This window comes from Stegostoma tigrinum, chromosome 39 (genome assembly GCF_030684315.1).
Source record: "Stegostoma tigrinum isolate sSteTig4 chromosome 39, sSteTig4.hap1, whole genome shotgun sequence".
In the NCBI taxonomy this organism is placed as follows: domain Eukaryota; kingdom Metazoa; phylum Chordata; class Chondrichthyes; order Orectolobiformes; family Stegostomatidae; genus Stegostoma; species Stegostoma tigrinum.
Window position 1 is genome coordinate 13,411,569 of NC_081392.1, and position 12,287 is coordinate 13,423,855.

Consider the following 12,287-nt stretch of genomic DNA (forward strand, 5'->3'; position numbering starts at 1 on the left):
CCAGAGGAAACCCACCCAGACACGGGGAGAATGTGCAAACTCCACACAGACAGTCACCCCGAGGGTGGAATTGAACCTGGCTCCCCGGAGCTGTGAGGCTGCAGTGCTAACCACTGAGCCACTGTGCTGCCATATTCCAGCGAAGCTCAGCGCAAGCTGAAAGAACTGCTCCTCATTTTCCACTTGAGGACCCTGCAGGCCTCCAGACTCAACACAGAGTCCAGTAACTTTAGGGCCTGAGCTGTCCCATGTCCCTACCCTCATTCCCACACACCAGGCCCCTTTTTACCATGTCGTCTGCCATTACACACAACCCATTGTTAGCCACTAGCAGTCCCATTAACTGCTATTCACTCCCATAGCCTGATCATTATCTACTCCCTTCTCTATCCATCCATTCTCTTCTTTCTTTGGGCTCTATCCCACCTATCATTTACTCCTTCCCTCCTCCCCTCTACCCTATCTTCTCCTTATAAACCGACATTTTCCTACCTACCACCAGTTCTGAAGTAGGGTCACTGGACCCGAAATGTTAACTCTCATTTCTGTCCACAGCTGCAGCCAGACCTACTGAGCTTTTCCAGCAATTTCTGTTTTTGTCTCTTCTAAGGGCTGTAATGTGCAAAACACGACAACCAGTTCATTCACTGCAAAAATTAATGCGAAAATGGCTGTGTTCAGTCCGGAGGGATTTCCAGGGAAGAGTGAGATTGGACTGGAAACCCTTTTGCTCTGTTTTTCCTTTTTGTCTCCACAGACGCTGCCAGACCTGCTGAGCTTTTCCAGCAACCTTCTGCTTTTGGAACAGGAGCAGGCCCTTCAGTTTGTAAAACCTGCGCTCTGCTATTCAGTGCTATCATGATGGATCAAACAAACAGACACCTTGTACCCACTCCATCCCCATAACCCTGCACCCCATCACCAATCAGAAATTAACCAGGACTTATACAATTAAAAGTAGGGCCCTGGGTAATTTTGTAGAACAGGGAGGCACAGGTACATAATTCTTTGAAGTTTGCATCCCAGGTTAAGAAGGCATTTAGCACACCTGCCTTCATTGCTCATCTTTTGAGTCTGGGAGTTGGGACGTCATGTTGAGGTTGTACAGGACGTTGGTGAGGCTTCTTCTGGAGCACAGTGTCCAGTTCTCATCGCCCTGTTACAGGAAGGAGATTATGAAGCTGGAGAGGGCTCAGGAAGGATTTACCAGGATGTTGCTGGGACTGGAGGTTTGGAGTTATAAGGAGAGGCTGGATAGGCTGGGAATTGTTTCATTGGAATGCAGGAGGTTGAGGGGTGGCCTTATAGAGATTTATAAACTCATAAGGGGCACAGGAGAAGGTGAATGGCAGGTATCCTTTCCCTAGGGATTTCGAGACAAGGGGGCATATTTTTAAAGTGAGAGGAGAGAGAATTACAAAAGACATGAGGGCAACTTTTTTTACACATAGTGTGGTTCATGTGTGGAATGAACTGCCTGAGGAAGTGGTGGATGTGGGTACAGTTACAACAGTTAAAAAACATTTGGGTAAGGACATGAGTAGGGAAAGGTTTGGAGGGATATGGGCCAGGGACAGGCAGGTGGGGCTGGTTTAGTTTGGGGCAATGTTTGACATGGACTGGTTGGGCCGAAGGGTCTGTTTCCATGCTGTATGGCTCTGTAAACATAATCAAACACTAAACTTTCACAGCCCTCTGTGATTGAGAAACCCAAACGATCATTAGCATCCAAGCAACATGATTTCTCATCTTCTCAGGTCGAAGTGGTGTCCCTCTCATTTTTAGATTGTGCTCCCTGTTTCCATAACAGTGGAAAATATTCTACCTGCTTCTACCCAATCCAGCCCTTTAAGTATTTTCCAGCTCAAATCTCTAGGTATATCCCTTAATTGTAGGAGGGAGAATGTCCATGCTTTTATTCAATGCAGAGTCACCGAAGAAAGCAAACAAAGGTCCAATCCAGAGGGATGCTCCTCTGTCAGGACTGCGATCCTGTTACTGGTAGTGCAAGCTTCAGGCAGCTCATGGATTAGAGGTACCCTGAGGTCCAGGAGGAGGACTTGTGTTGGCAGAGGGTGAAGAGGTCAGTGGAGGGAGGGTTAGGCTCCCGGTTAAAGAACCCATCCCTTCCTCCCACCTCAAGCCGCACCTCCATTTCCTACCTACCACCTCATCCCGCCTCCTTGACCTGTCCATCTTCCCTGGGCTGACCTATCCCCTCCCTACCTCCCCACCTATACTCTCTCCACCTATCTTCTTTTCTCTCCATCTTCGGTCCGCCTCCCCCTCTCTCCCTATTTATTCCAGAGCCCTCACCCCATCCCCCTCTCTGATGAAGGGTCTAGGCCCGAAACGTCAGCTTTTGTGCTCCTGAGATCTGCTTGGCCTGCTGTGCTCATCCAGCTCCACACTTTGTTATCTTGGATTAGAGGGTCTGGAATAGTCAGGACTCAAACTCATGATTTCTGTGCCTCGAGAGGTGCAAGCCATGACTCCTCACCAATAACCAAGTCCAGTGGCTTGCTAGTTATAGAGCCACACAGCATGGAAACAGACCCTTCGGCACACCTAGTCTATGTTGACCATTGTCCCAAACGAATCCCCCCTGCCCACACTCGCTTCTTTTCCCCCCCCAGACATTTCATATTCATGTATTTATCCAAATGTCTTTTAAACATTGCTCTTGAAAGAAATTGCATGGCTCCCATTGGATACCAACATGGATGTACAAAGGCGTGAATTAGAAGTAGAAAGAGGCCACTCAGCCCCTCAATGCTGTCCCACCATTCAATGCGATTGTGTCAAATTCCACATTCTCCTGTAACCTGTGATTCCCCTTGTCCAAGACCAATCTATCCACCTCCACCTTAAGAAAAATGTATCAATGATCCCACCAGCTCTCTGGTGTCTTGATCCTCCAGCCCCATCCCAGACCTTCTCACAGATTTTCCTTCTGTTTGTTCACAGGATGTGGGCATCACTGACTGGGGAATGGGATTTATTGCCCATCCCTAATTACCCCCTGAGAAGGTGCCCGCTGAGTGTCTCAATGGGCTACAGGAGGGAGATGACGCAGGAATGGCATTGTTTGCCATAGAGCCAGCACGAACCCAATGACCAAATAGCCTTCTCCTGCGCTTTCTTGACCCCCTACAGCCACAGTTATGTGGGTCTGGAGTCACTTGTAGGCTGGACCAAGTAAAAGTTGCAGTTTCCTTCCCGAAAAGACTTTGGTGAACCAGATGGGTTTTTATGACAATTGACAGTGGTCACATGGTCACCTTTTTTGAACTCCAGCTTTTCATAAATATTGACTTCAAGTTTCACTACCTTGGCCTGGCGAGAAGCACAAAAGAATAGAATTCGACAGGAATCAAAACTTGGTTTCATTTTGTTTCCTCAAGTACAGAACCAGGAGGTCACAATCTAAGTAAGAGCTATCCCTTATCCTCTAAGTCCACTCAGGACTGGGGTGAGGATAAATGTCTTCACCCAGAGGGTGGGGAGCCTGTGGAATTCTCTGCTACACCAAATGGTCGAGGCCAAAGCATTGAGTATTCCCAAGAGGGAGTTAGACACAGTCCTTAGGGATGAAGGGTATGGGGGAGAAAGTGGGAACGGGTGCTGAGTTGGATGGTTGGCCATGAATGCGGGAGCAGGCTTGGAGGGCCGAATGGCCTACTCCTGCTCCTATTTCGATGTTTCTGTGTAAATACAGGCTACAGCCTGAGTTAGGGTGGAATACAGGATAAAAGAGGATGTGATGCCAGTTCAGCTGTCGGCAAACAACAGCTGCTCCCAGCTGAGTGAAGTCATCCTCTTAATTGCATCGAGCACTGGTCGAGGAAATTGGAAAACTGGGCTAGGCCCCAGTCCTGCGATGCACAGCCAGTGTGGGATTGGCCAGTTACACTACACAGCATAGAAGGAGACCTTTCAGCCCATCGGGCCTGTGCCAGCTCTCCCAATGAGCAACCCAATTAGTGCCATTCTCCCTGCCTACCCTCCTTTTCCCGTAGCAGTCTAACTCCCTCTCCAATCCTCGATTGGGTCTGCCTCCTCTGCACTCTCACGCTGTGTTTTCCAGACCCTAACCAGTTGCTGCGTGAGAAAGATTTCTCCCCAAAGCCCCTTTTGCTTCTTCCTCCAGTTGTTTTCCACTGAGCCCTCTTCAGCCTTTCAAATGAACAGGCGCTGTTTCTCCTGTCTCTTCTGCCCAGACCGCTCGTGATTTTCGACAACTCAATTAAATCTCATGGCCAGCTTTCTCTTCTCACAGCCCCAGCTCACCCAGTCAAGCTTCATGAGTGGAGTCCCTCATCCCCAAACCTACCTCAATGACGCTAGCTACTGTCTCTCCAATGCTGCAATGTTGCATTCTTTTTCCGAGTTTATCTGATTGCATTTGATATTTTATTGTTAGATGTAGCTAGTTACAGTGAAAAGTTTTGTTTTGCATGCAGTACAGGCAGATCATACCATACAAAGATCACCGGAGGATAGAACAGAGCGAGGAATACAATGTTACGGGCTGCAGAGAAGGGCCACAACTGCGAAATCAACATTAGGTTTGAAATTTGAGAGGTCCATTCAGAAGCCTAATAACAGCAGGGAAGAAGCTGTTCTTGAATCTGGTGGTCCATGTGTTTAAGCTCTTGTATCTTCTGCTCAACAAAAGAGGTTGGAAGATCTTATAACTGGGTTGGGAGGGTTCTTTAATGATGTTGGCTGCCTTTCCTGAGGCAGTAGATGGAGTCAGTGGATGGAAGGTTGGCTTGTGTGATGGTCTAGACAGTGTTCGCAACTCTCTATACTTTCTCACAGTCCCGGGCCGAGCAGTTGCCATGCCAAGCTGTGATACAGCTGGATAGGATGCTTTCTGTGGTACATCTGTCAACGTTGGTGAGAATCCTTATGGACCATAAGTTTAGGCCAAAGCTAGTTGGGGCAGCACCATGGCTCAGTTGTCAGCGCTGCTCCCTCACAGTGCCATGAGCCGGGGTTCAATTCCATCCTCAGGCTATTGTTGGTGTGGAGTTTGCATGTTCTCCCTGTGTCTGTGTGGGTTTCCTCCGGGTGCTCTGACTTCCTCCCACAGTCCAAAGACATGCAGGTTAGGGTGGATTGGCCGTGCTAAATTACCCCATAGTGCCCAGGGATGTGCAGGTTAGGGTGGGTTGGCCATGCTAAATTACCCACAGTGCCCAGGGATGTGCAGGCTGGGTGGATTGGCCGTGCTAAATTACCCATAGTGCCCAGGGATGTGCAGGTTAGGGTGGGTTGGCCATGCTAAATTACCCATAGTGCCCAGGGATATGCAGATTAGGGTGGATTGGCCGTGCTAAATTACCCATAGTGCCTAGGGATGTGCAGGATAGGGTGGCTTGGCCGTGCTAAATTACCCATAGTGCCTAGGGATGTGCAGGTTAGGGTGGCTTGGCCGTGCTAAATTACCCATAGTGCCCAGGGATGTGCAGGTTAGGGTGGATTGGCCATGGGAAATACAGATAGGGTAGGGGCAGTTGGTCTGGGTGACATGCTCTTCAGAGGATTGGTGTGAACTTGATGGGCCAAATGGCCATGGGGATTCTAGTCTATCTCAATTTCTTTCCTTATATCAACACCAGCAGAAATAGGCCCTGGCCTTGAACTTAGGCCAGCTGTTCAACTGCAGTGTGTATCAAGTCTTAACCCAGTGCTGCCCCCTGCCTGACGTTCATCCATTCATCTTCTGGCACAGCCTACCTAAGTGTGACCCAGGGTCAAAGAAACTATTCGACCTGCCCTCTATAGTTGACCGACACTGTGTCCAATTCATTCTGGGAAGGAGTTATGAGAAGGATTTTTAAAAATTACTCATTCACAGGATGCTTTCAAGGAGGAGTTGGATAGGGTCCTTAGGGCTAAGGGGGTTAAAACGTATGGGGGAGAATATGATTGTGGCTTTGAGTGGTGGAGCAGGTTCGAGGGGGTCTGAATAGCCAGCACCCACTCCTATTTTGTGTGATTCCAGGCTGGTATTCATTGCCCATTCCTGGGGCAGTTAAGAGTCAGCCACATTGCTGTGGGTCTGGAGTCACGTGTAGGCCAGACCAGGTAAGGACGACAGTTTCCTTCCCTAAAGGACACTAGTGAACTAGATGGGATTTTCCCGACAATCAAGAACGGATTCATGGTCATCATTAGATTCTTAATTCCAGATTTTTGTTGCATTCAAATTCCACCATCTGCTGTGGCTGGATTCAATCCCAGGTCCCCAGATTACTATGTGGATTGTTGGCTGTTTTATTTAATTGTTCTACGTTCCATTATGTGGGTCTGGTCACTGATCTGTGGTCACTGTGCTCGATTGGTTGTGTCAGGGTGTGGATTCCGAGCAAAGGAGACATGGAAACTTCCGGAACGGAGCTACAGTTGTGAGAGCGGCCCTTCTGGGACTGCAGAGTTATTTCAAAGCTCTCACAACTGAACCAGTTGCAAATTGGCAAATGACAGCCATCTCTGCATTGATTTGAGAGATAGAAAATTCACAACAAAGGTTGGGACAGGGGTTATGGAAAGGGAAATGAACTGGGGAGAAGCGTGATAGATAGAGAGAGCAAGTGGATCTCAAATCATGGTCTCTGGTGGTTTGTGGGAGCCCTTTGCTGCTTAACACATAACAAGGCCATACGAGAGAACATTCTAGAATCTCCAACTCTGTAAGAGTCACACAGTTTGACCAACCACTGAGCAAGCGACCACTGCTGTGTTAACTCTGAGAAATAAAATTTATATCTTCCTCGGGGAGATTGGCATTACTAGAAATTCTTGTTTAATTTATATCAAAGTACAAAAATAATGAGCTTTATGCCGAAAAGGAGGAAGGGAAGGGTTGCAAAATTGAGTCGAATTTGCAGCATGTTTGAATATTTCTGATAAATATGCTCATTTGTCATGTTAATGTTGCAGCATTGAAATGGTTGGTTCTGTCAGGAATTAATGATTTAATGTGAATATTTCAGAAGATTATTAAGTCATTTTTAGGATCCCTACAGTATGGAAGCAGGCTATTTGGCCCATCAACCCTCTGAAGAACAGTCTACCCTGATGTATGCTACCCCTGTAAATCCTGCATCCCCACGGCTAACCCGGCCAGCCTGCTCATCACTGGAAACCGTGGGCAATTTAACCTGGCTAATCCACCCTAACTTTCACATCTTTGGACCGTGGCAGGAAACCCCGGATCGCCCGGAGGAAACCCACACAGACACGGGGGAGAACACTCAAACTCCACACAGACGGTCGCCCGAAGGTGGGATGAAACTGGGTCCCTGGGAGGCAGCAGAGCTAATGACTGAGCCATTGTGCCACCCTTTTAGAGCATTAGCGTTCATGTGGAATATTATTTAATGTAATGAATTAATGCATTTCTGTTGTTTTTAAAAACAGCAGCAGAATATTTAAACCTGCTGCAGGCTGAGATTAATTTTCAGTCAGCAGGTCAAGTGAAACAACAGGTAAGTGATCCATGGGATCATTTGTCAGATTTAATTGGCCCGCAGGTGTCAAAGGTCATGAACTGCTTATGGATTGTATTTTGCACTTTCCCTGATTGGGGGAACTTGCAGCACAGTGGTAATGCCCCTCCCTCTGGGCCAGGAGGCCTGGGTGCAAGTCTCACCTGCTCCAGAAGTGTGTGGCACCCTTCCCATTCACCTTATCGGTGCCCCTTTGTAGCTCTACAAACCTCGATAAAGTCAGCCCTCAACCTCCAACGCTCCATTGAATAGAGCTCCAGTCTATTTTTAGATCTCAGACCTCCCATTCCCGGCAACATCCTGGTAAATCTTTTCTGAGCTCTCTCCAGTTTTATAATGCCCTTCCTATACTGGGGAGACCAGAACCTCACACAATACTCCAGAAAACGCCCCACCAATGTGCCGTACAACCTCAACATAACATCCCAACTCAACTTAGCTATTGTGCTATGGTGCTAGTGCCTCTACCTTTGACTTAGCAGTTTTGGGTTCATCCCCAGCCTATTCCAGAGTTATTGTGACAATTAGGGAAGGTATCTACAGACCAGGAAGTGTGACAAACAGAGGGAGGTTCTAGGGATTTTGTCAAACATAATGCAAAAAAATCCACCTTAGGGAGTGGATCGCAGTGAAGTGGAGCTCATTTTAATTGCAAGAAGGGCAACATTTGCATTTATATATCACCGTTCACTACCTCAGGACTTCCCAGAGCATTGCATAACCAAGGATCTAGTTGCTGTCTGTAAGAAATGCAGCAGATAATTTGTGCACAGTCCAATCCCACGAACGTTAACACACTAAAGATGCGTTGATTTTTAAAAAATCATTCACGGGCTGAATGCTAGGTCAGCATTTATTGCCCATCTCTAATTGCCCAGAGGGAATCAACCACATTGCTGTGGGTCTAGAGTCACATGTAGGTACCAGACCAGGTAAGGATGGCAGTTTTCCTTCCCTGAATGACATTAGTGAAACAGGCAGCATCTTCCAACAATTGACAATAGTTGCCATTAGCCAGGTTTTTAATTCCAGGCAAATTGAATTCAAATTTCATAATCTTTTAGGACTGAAATGAGGACAGATATCTTCACCCCGAGAGTGGTCAAATTCTCTGCCTTAGGAAGCAATCTGGACCAAGGCTTTGACTGTTTCCAAGAACGAAAGTGGGGGAGTCCCATAGAAACCAATAACATTCTAACAGGGGCTAGACAGAGTAAACACAGGAAGGATGTTCCTGAAGACCAGGGAGTCCAGACCCAGGGGGTCACAGTCTAAGGATACAGGGCTGATGGGAAGAGAAATGTCTTCAACCAGAGAGTGGGAAGCCTGTGGAATTCTCTGCCACAGAAAGTAGTTGAGGCTAAAACTTTGAATGTTTTCAAGAAAAGTTACATATAATTCTTAGGGATAAAGGGATCAAAGGGTGTCTGGGGGAGAGAGTGAGAACCAGAGACGGAGTTGGATGATCATTGATGGTTGTATTGAATGGGGGAGCAGACTCAAAGGGCTGAATGGCCTACTCCTATCTCCCTCTCTTTCTATGTGGGATCGGTTAAAATTGGGCCAGGCCAACAGGACGATCTGCCCAACTCTGCTTCAAAACAGTGTGGCTCTAAGGTCGTTACCAACCCTGTTGAAGATGGTAAATTGGACAGTGCAGCACTCCCACACCCCCCCACCTCAGTGCCGCTCCCGACCCACACTCCCTCCCCACCCCGGCCCTTTGGGAGCTCTCACCGTCCACATGCACGCGGACGATCACTGCAAGCACAAAGTCAAATCTCTTTGATCTGCCTTACCCCAGGCGAGGAAATCCTGGACGTGTTTCTCTCCTGTCAAAACGGACTGGCTTAGCTCCTCGACCACGCAGACAAAAACATCCAGCAGCCCCTCGAGACCGAGCAACCTCCCCGTCAAAGTCAGCGACTCTAACTCTCTCAGTCTCTCCTCCGCTGACATTTCTGTTTCAAAGTCACACTTGTGAGGTTCGAGGTGGAAAGTCATTTCGATTGCCGTTCCGGACGATTAAACTGGGCAAACTCTTTGAACCATCCTCCCAGAGAGGGGTTTCCCATTCTCTCTCCCTCCTGCTTTTCTAACATTGCCCTCTGTGCCAGGCTGATGAACTATTTCTGCCTGCTCTGAATTGCTGGCGACCACAATGTGCGCAGCTCTTAAAGCAAGAATTATCAGTGCACACTGAATATTTTGCACATATTGAATTAGACACCATCATGGAAAAACATTTTGATTTTTTGGTAGAAAGGGCAATTGATTACAATCTTCACCATAACTGTACTCAAAGTCATTGTCAGATAGAGTACAGTGCCCACCAATATTAGGTACATAGAGAGAGTAAAGCTCTCTTTGCTCTTATAAGCTGGAAGTAAAGCTCTCTCTACACTGTACCCCTTCAAACACTCCCAGTACAGGGACAGCACAGGGTTAGATATAGAATAAAGCTCCCTCTACACTGTCCGTGTCAACCACTCCCAGGACCGGCACAGCACGGGGTTAGATACAGAGTAAAGCTTCCTCTACACTGTCCCCCATCAAACGCTCCCAGGACAGGGACAGTACCGTGTTAGATACAGAGTAAAGCTTTCTCTACACTGTTGTGAGAGAGCATTCATTTTGAGTTATGGTTAGCATAAGGGAATTTATCAGTCTGAAGCATGAGATATATATAAAACACCTTTTTTCTTTCACTCCCTTTTTCTCTCACTCTCCCTAGCTGCTGAATGTTTTCAGAATTCCTGTATTTGGCTCAGTGAGGGATTCTATTCTATTGGGAGCTCGAGATAAAGGATATGCTCCAAGATGAGGAAGAACAGTCAGATTGAGACAGATTTGGAAGAGTGGGTGAGACAGCTGAGGCTGCAGTTACAAGGGAACATCAAGGCAGAGATTTGGAGCTCATCACTTATAACACTGATGGCTGGGAAAGTCAGTGGAATTCCAGAATTTGAAATCCCACAACTGGCTTATTTTAATGACATCTGGGATGTGGGCTTTGGGGGCTAGGCTAGAATTTGTTGCCCCTTGAGAGGGTGGGGGTGAGCTGCCTTCCTGAACTGCTGCAGTCCATGTGCTGTAGGTTGACTGAAAACGCCCTTAGGGAGGGAATTCCAGGATTCTGACCCAACAATAGCGAGGGAACAGCGATGTATTTCCAAGTCGGGATGGTGAGGGGCTTGGAGGGGAACGTACAGGGACGTGGTGTTCCCATATATCTGCTGCCCTTGTCGTTCTAGATAGAAGCGGTCATGGGTTTGGAAGGTGCTGCCTGAGGATCTTTGGCGAATTTCTGCAGGGCATCTTGTAGCTGGTACACTCTACTGCGACTGAGCGTCGGTGGTGGAGGGAGTGGGATGTTTGTGGATGTGGTGCCAATCGGGGGTGGGGGGTTGGTGGTGGGAGGTGCTGCTTTGTCCTGGATGGTGTCGAGCTTCGTGAGTGCTGTTGGGGCTGCCCCCATCCAGGGGCAGGTGGGGAGTATTCCATCACACTCCTGACTTGCGCCTTGTCGATGACGGGGCAGGCTTTGGGGAGTCAGGAGCAGAGTTACTCGCAGCAGGATTCCCAGCCTCTGATCAACTCTTGAAGCCGGTGTGTTTATGTGGCTGGTCCAGTTGAGTTTGTGGCTAATGATAACTCCCAGGATGTTGACTTACGGTGATGATACCACAAACTCTGACTTTACCTAGGGTGATGCTGCCACTCTAGAACATGTATGTGAAGAGGGAGGGCTTAGACATTACACTGGAGAGCTGTGCTTGAGAATGCACCATGTACAGATGTAAATAAATGAGTGAAAGGAATTGAAGCATTGTACGTAGAGACAGAGTAAACAGCCTCTGGGACAAAGCTTACACTGTTATAATCAGTGCTTCCTTTGGAGCCTGGAATTCCATACCAGGTAGAAAAATGGTGACTGTGTACAGGGGCACTGTATTGATGATGCTCACACCCCCATTCAACACACTGGATGCAAAGCTCCAAACAGCATCCCCCACCCCACCCCATCCCATCCCTGAATTTCCCACGGCTTATCCACCTATTCTGCACACCTCTGGACTATGGGAGGAAACCGGAGCACCTGCAGGAAACTCACGCAGACACGGGGAGAACGTGCAAACTCCGCACAGACAGTCGCCCGAGGGTGGGATTGAACCCGGGTCCCTGGTGCTGTGAGGCTGCAGTGCTAATCCACTGAGCCACTGTGCTGCCATGTGAGCTTTTGGAAAAATTCGGCTTGTTGTTCTCCATACTTCTATCTGCAAAACACAACGACAGCTCAGGATTCAGGATGCGGAATCTTACAGCTGTGACTTTGCCGGGCAGTCAGACACAACCTGGCAGCATCTATGATGAGAAAACAGTGTTAACGTTTCAGGTTTTTGGTTCTGAGGAAGGTTGACCGGACCCAAAACATTAACTCTGAATTTTTTCCTTCACAGATTCTGCCAGACCTGCTGAGCTTTTCCAGCAACTTCTGTTTTTGTTCCTGATTTACAGCATCCACATTTCTTTCGGTTTTTATTTCGACACAAGCTGGGTCATTCACATTATGCAAAACAAGCCAGCCGTCTGAGAAAACCTAGGGGTCTTCCTGAGGATAAAGCTACCATCAGCAACAAAGTCATTGAAATGTTAATGCTCACAGTAAGAAGTCAAATTTCGAAAATAAGGGAGCAGCCTATTTAAAAGGGGCGGCCCGGTGGCTCAGTGCTTAGCACTGCTGCCTCACAGCACCAGGGACCCAGG

The 12,287-nt window shown here is 47.9% G+C and overlaps 1 protein-coding gene across 1 annotated transcript in view; it reads right to left on the reverse strand.

The window, feature by feature from the left end:
- The window catches only part of LOC125447693 (myotonin-protein kinase), a 48,758-nt gene extending 39,169 nt beyond the window's left edge, over positions 1-9,589 (reverse strand). The window contains exon 1 of the mRNA XM_048522310.2: positions 9,320-9,589. Within this exon, the coding sequence (XP_048378267.1) occupies positions 9,320-9,524 (205 nt within the window). The 5' untranslated portion in view covers positions 9,525-9,589. The remainder of the gene's footprint in view (positions 1-9,319) is intronic.
- Positions 9,590-12,287: the final 2,698 nt, after the last annotated feature.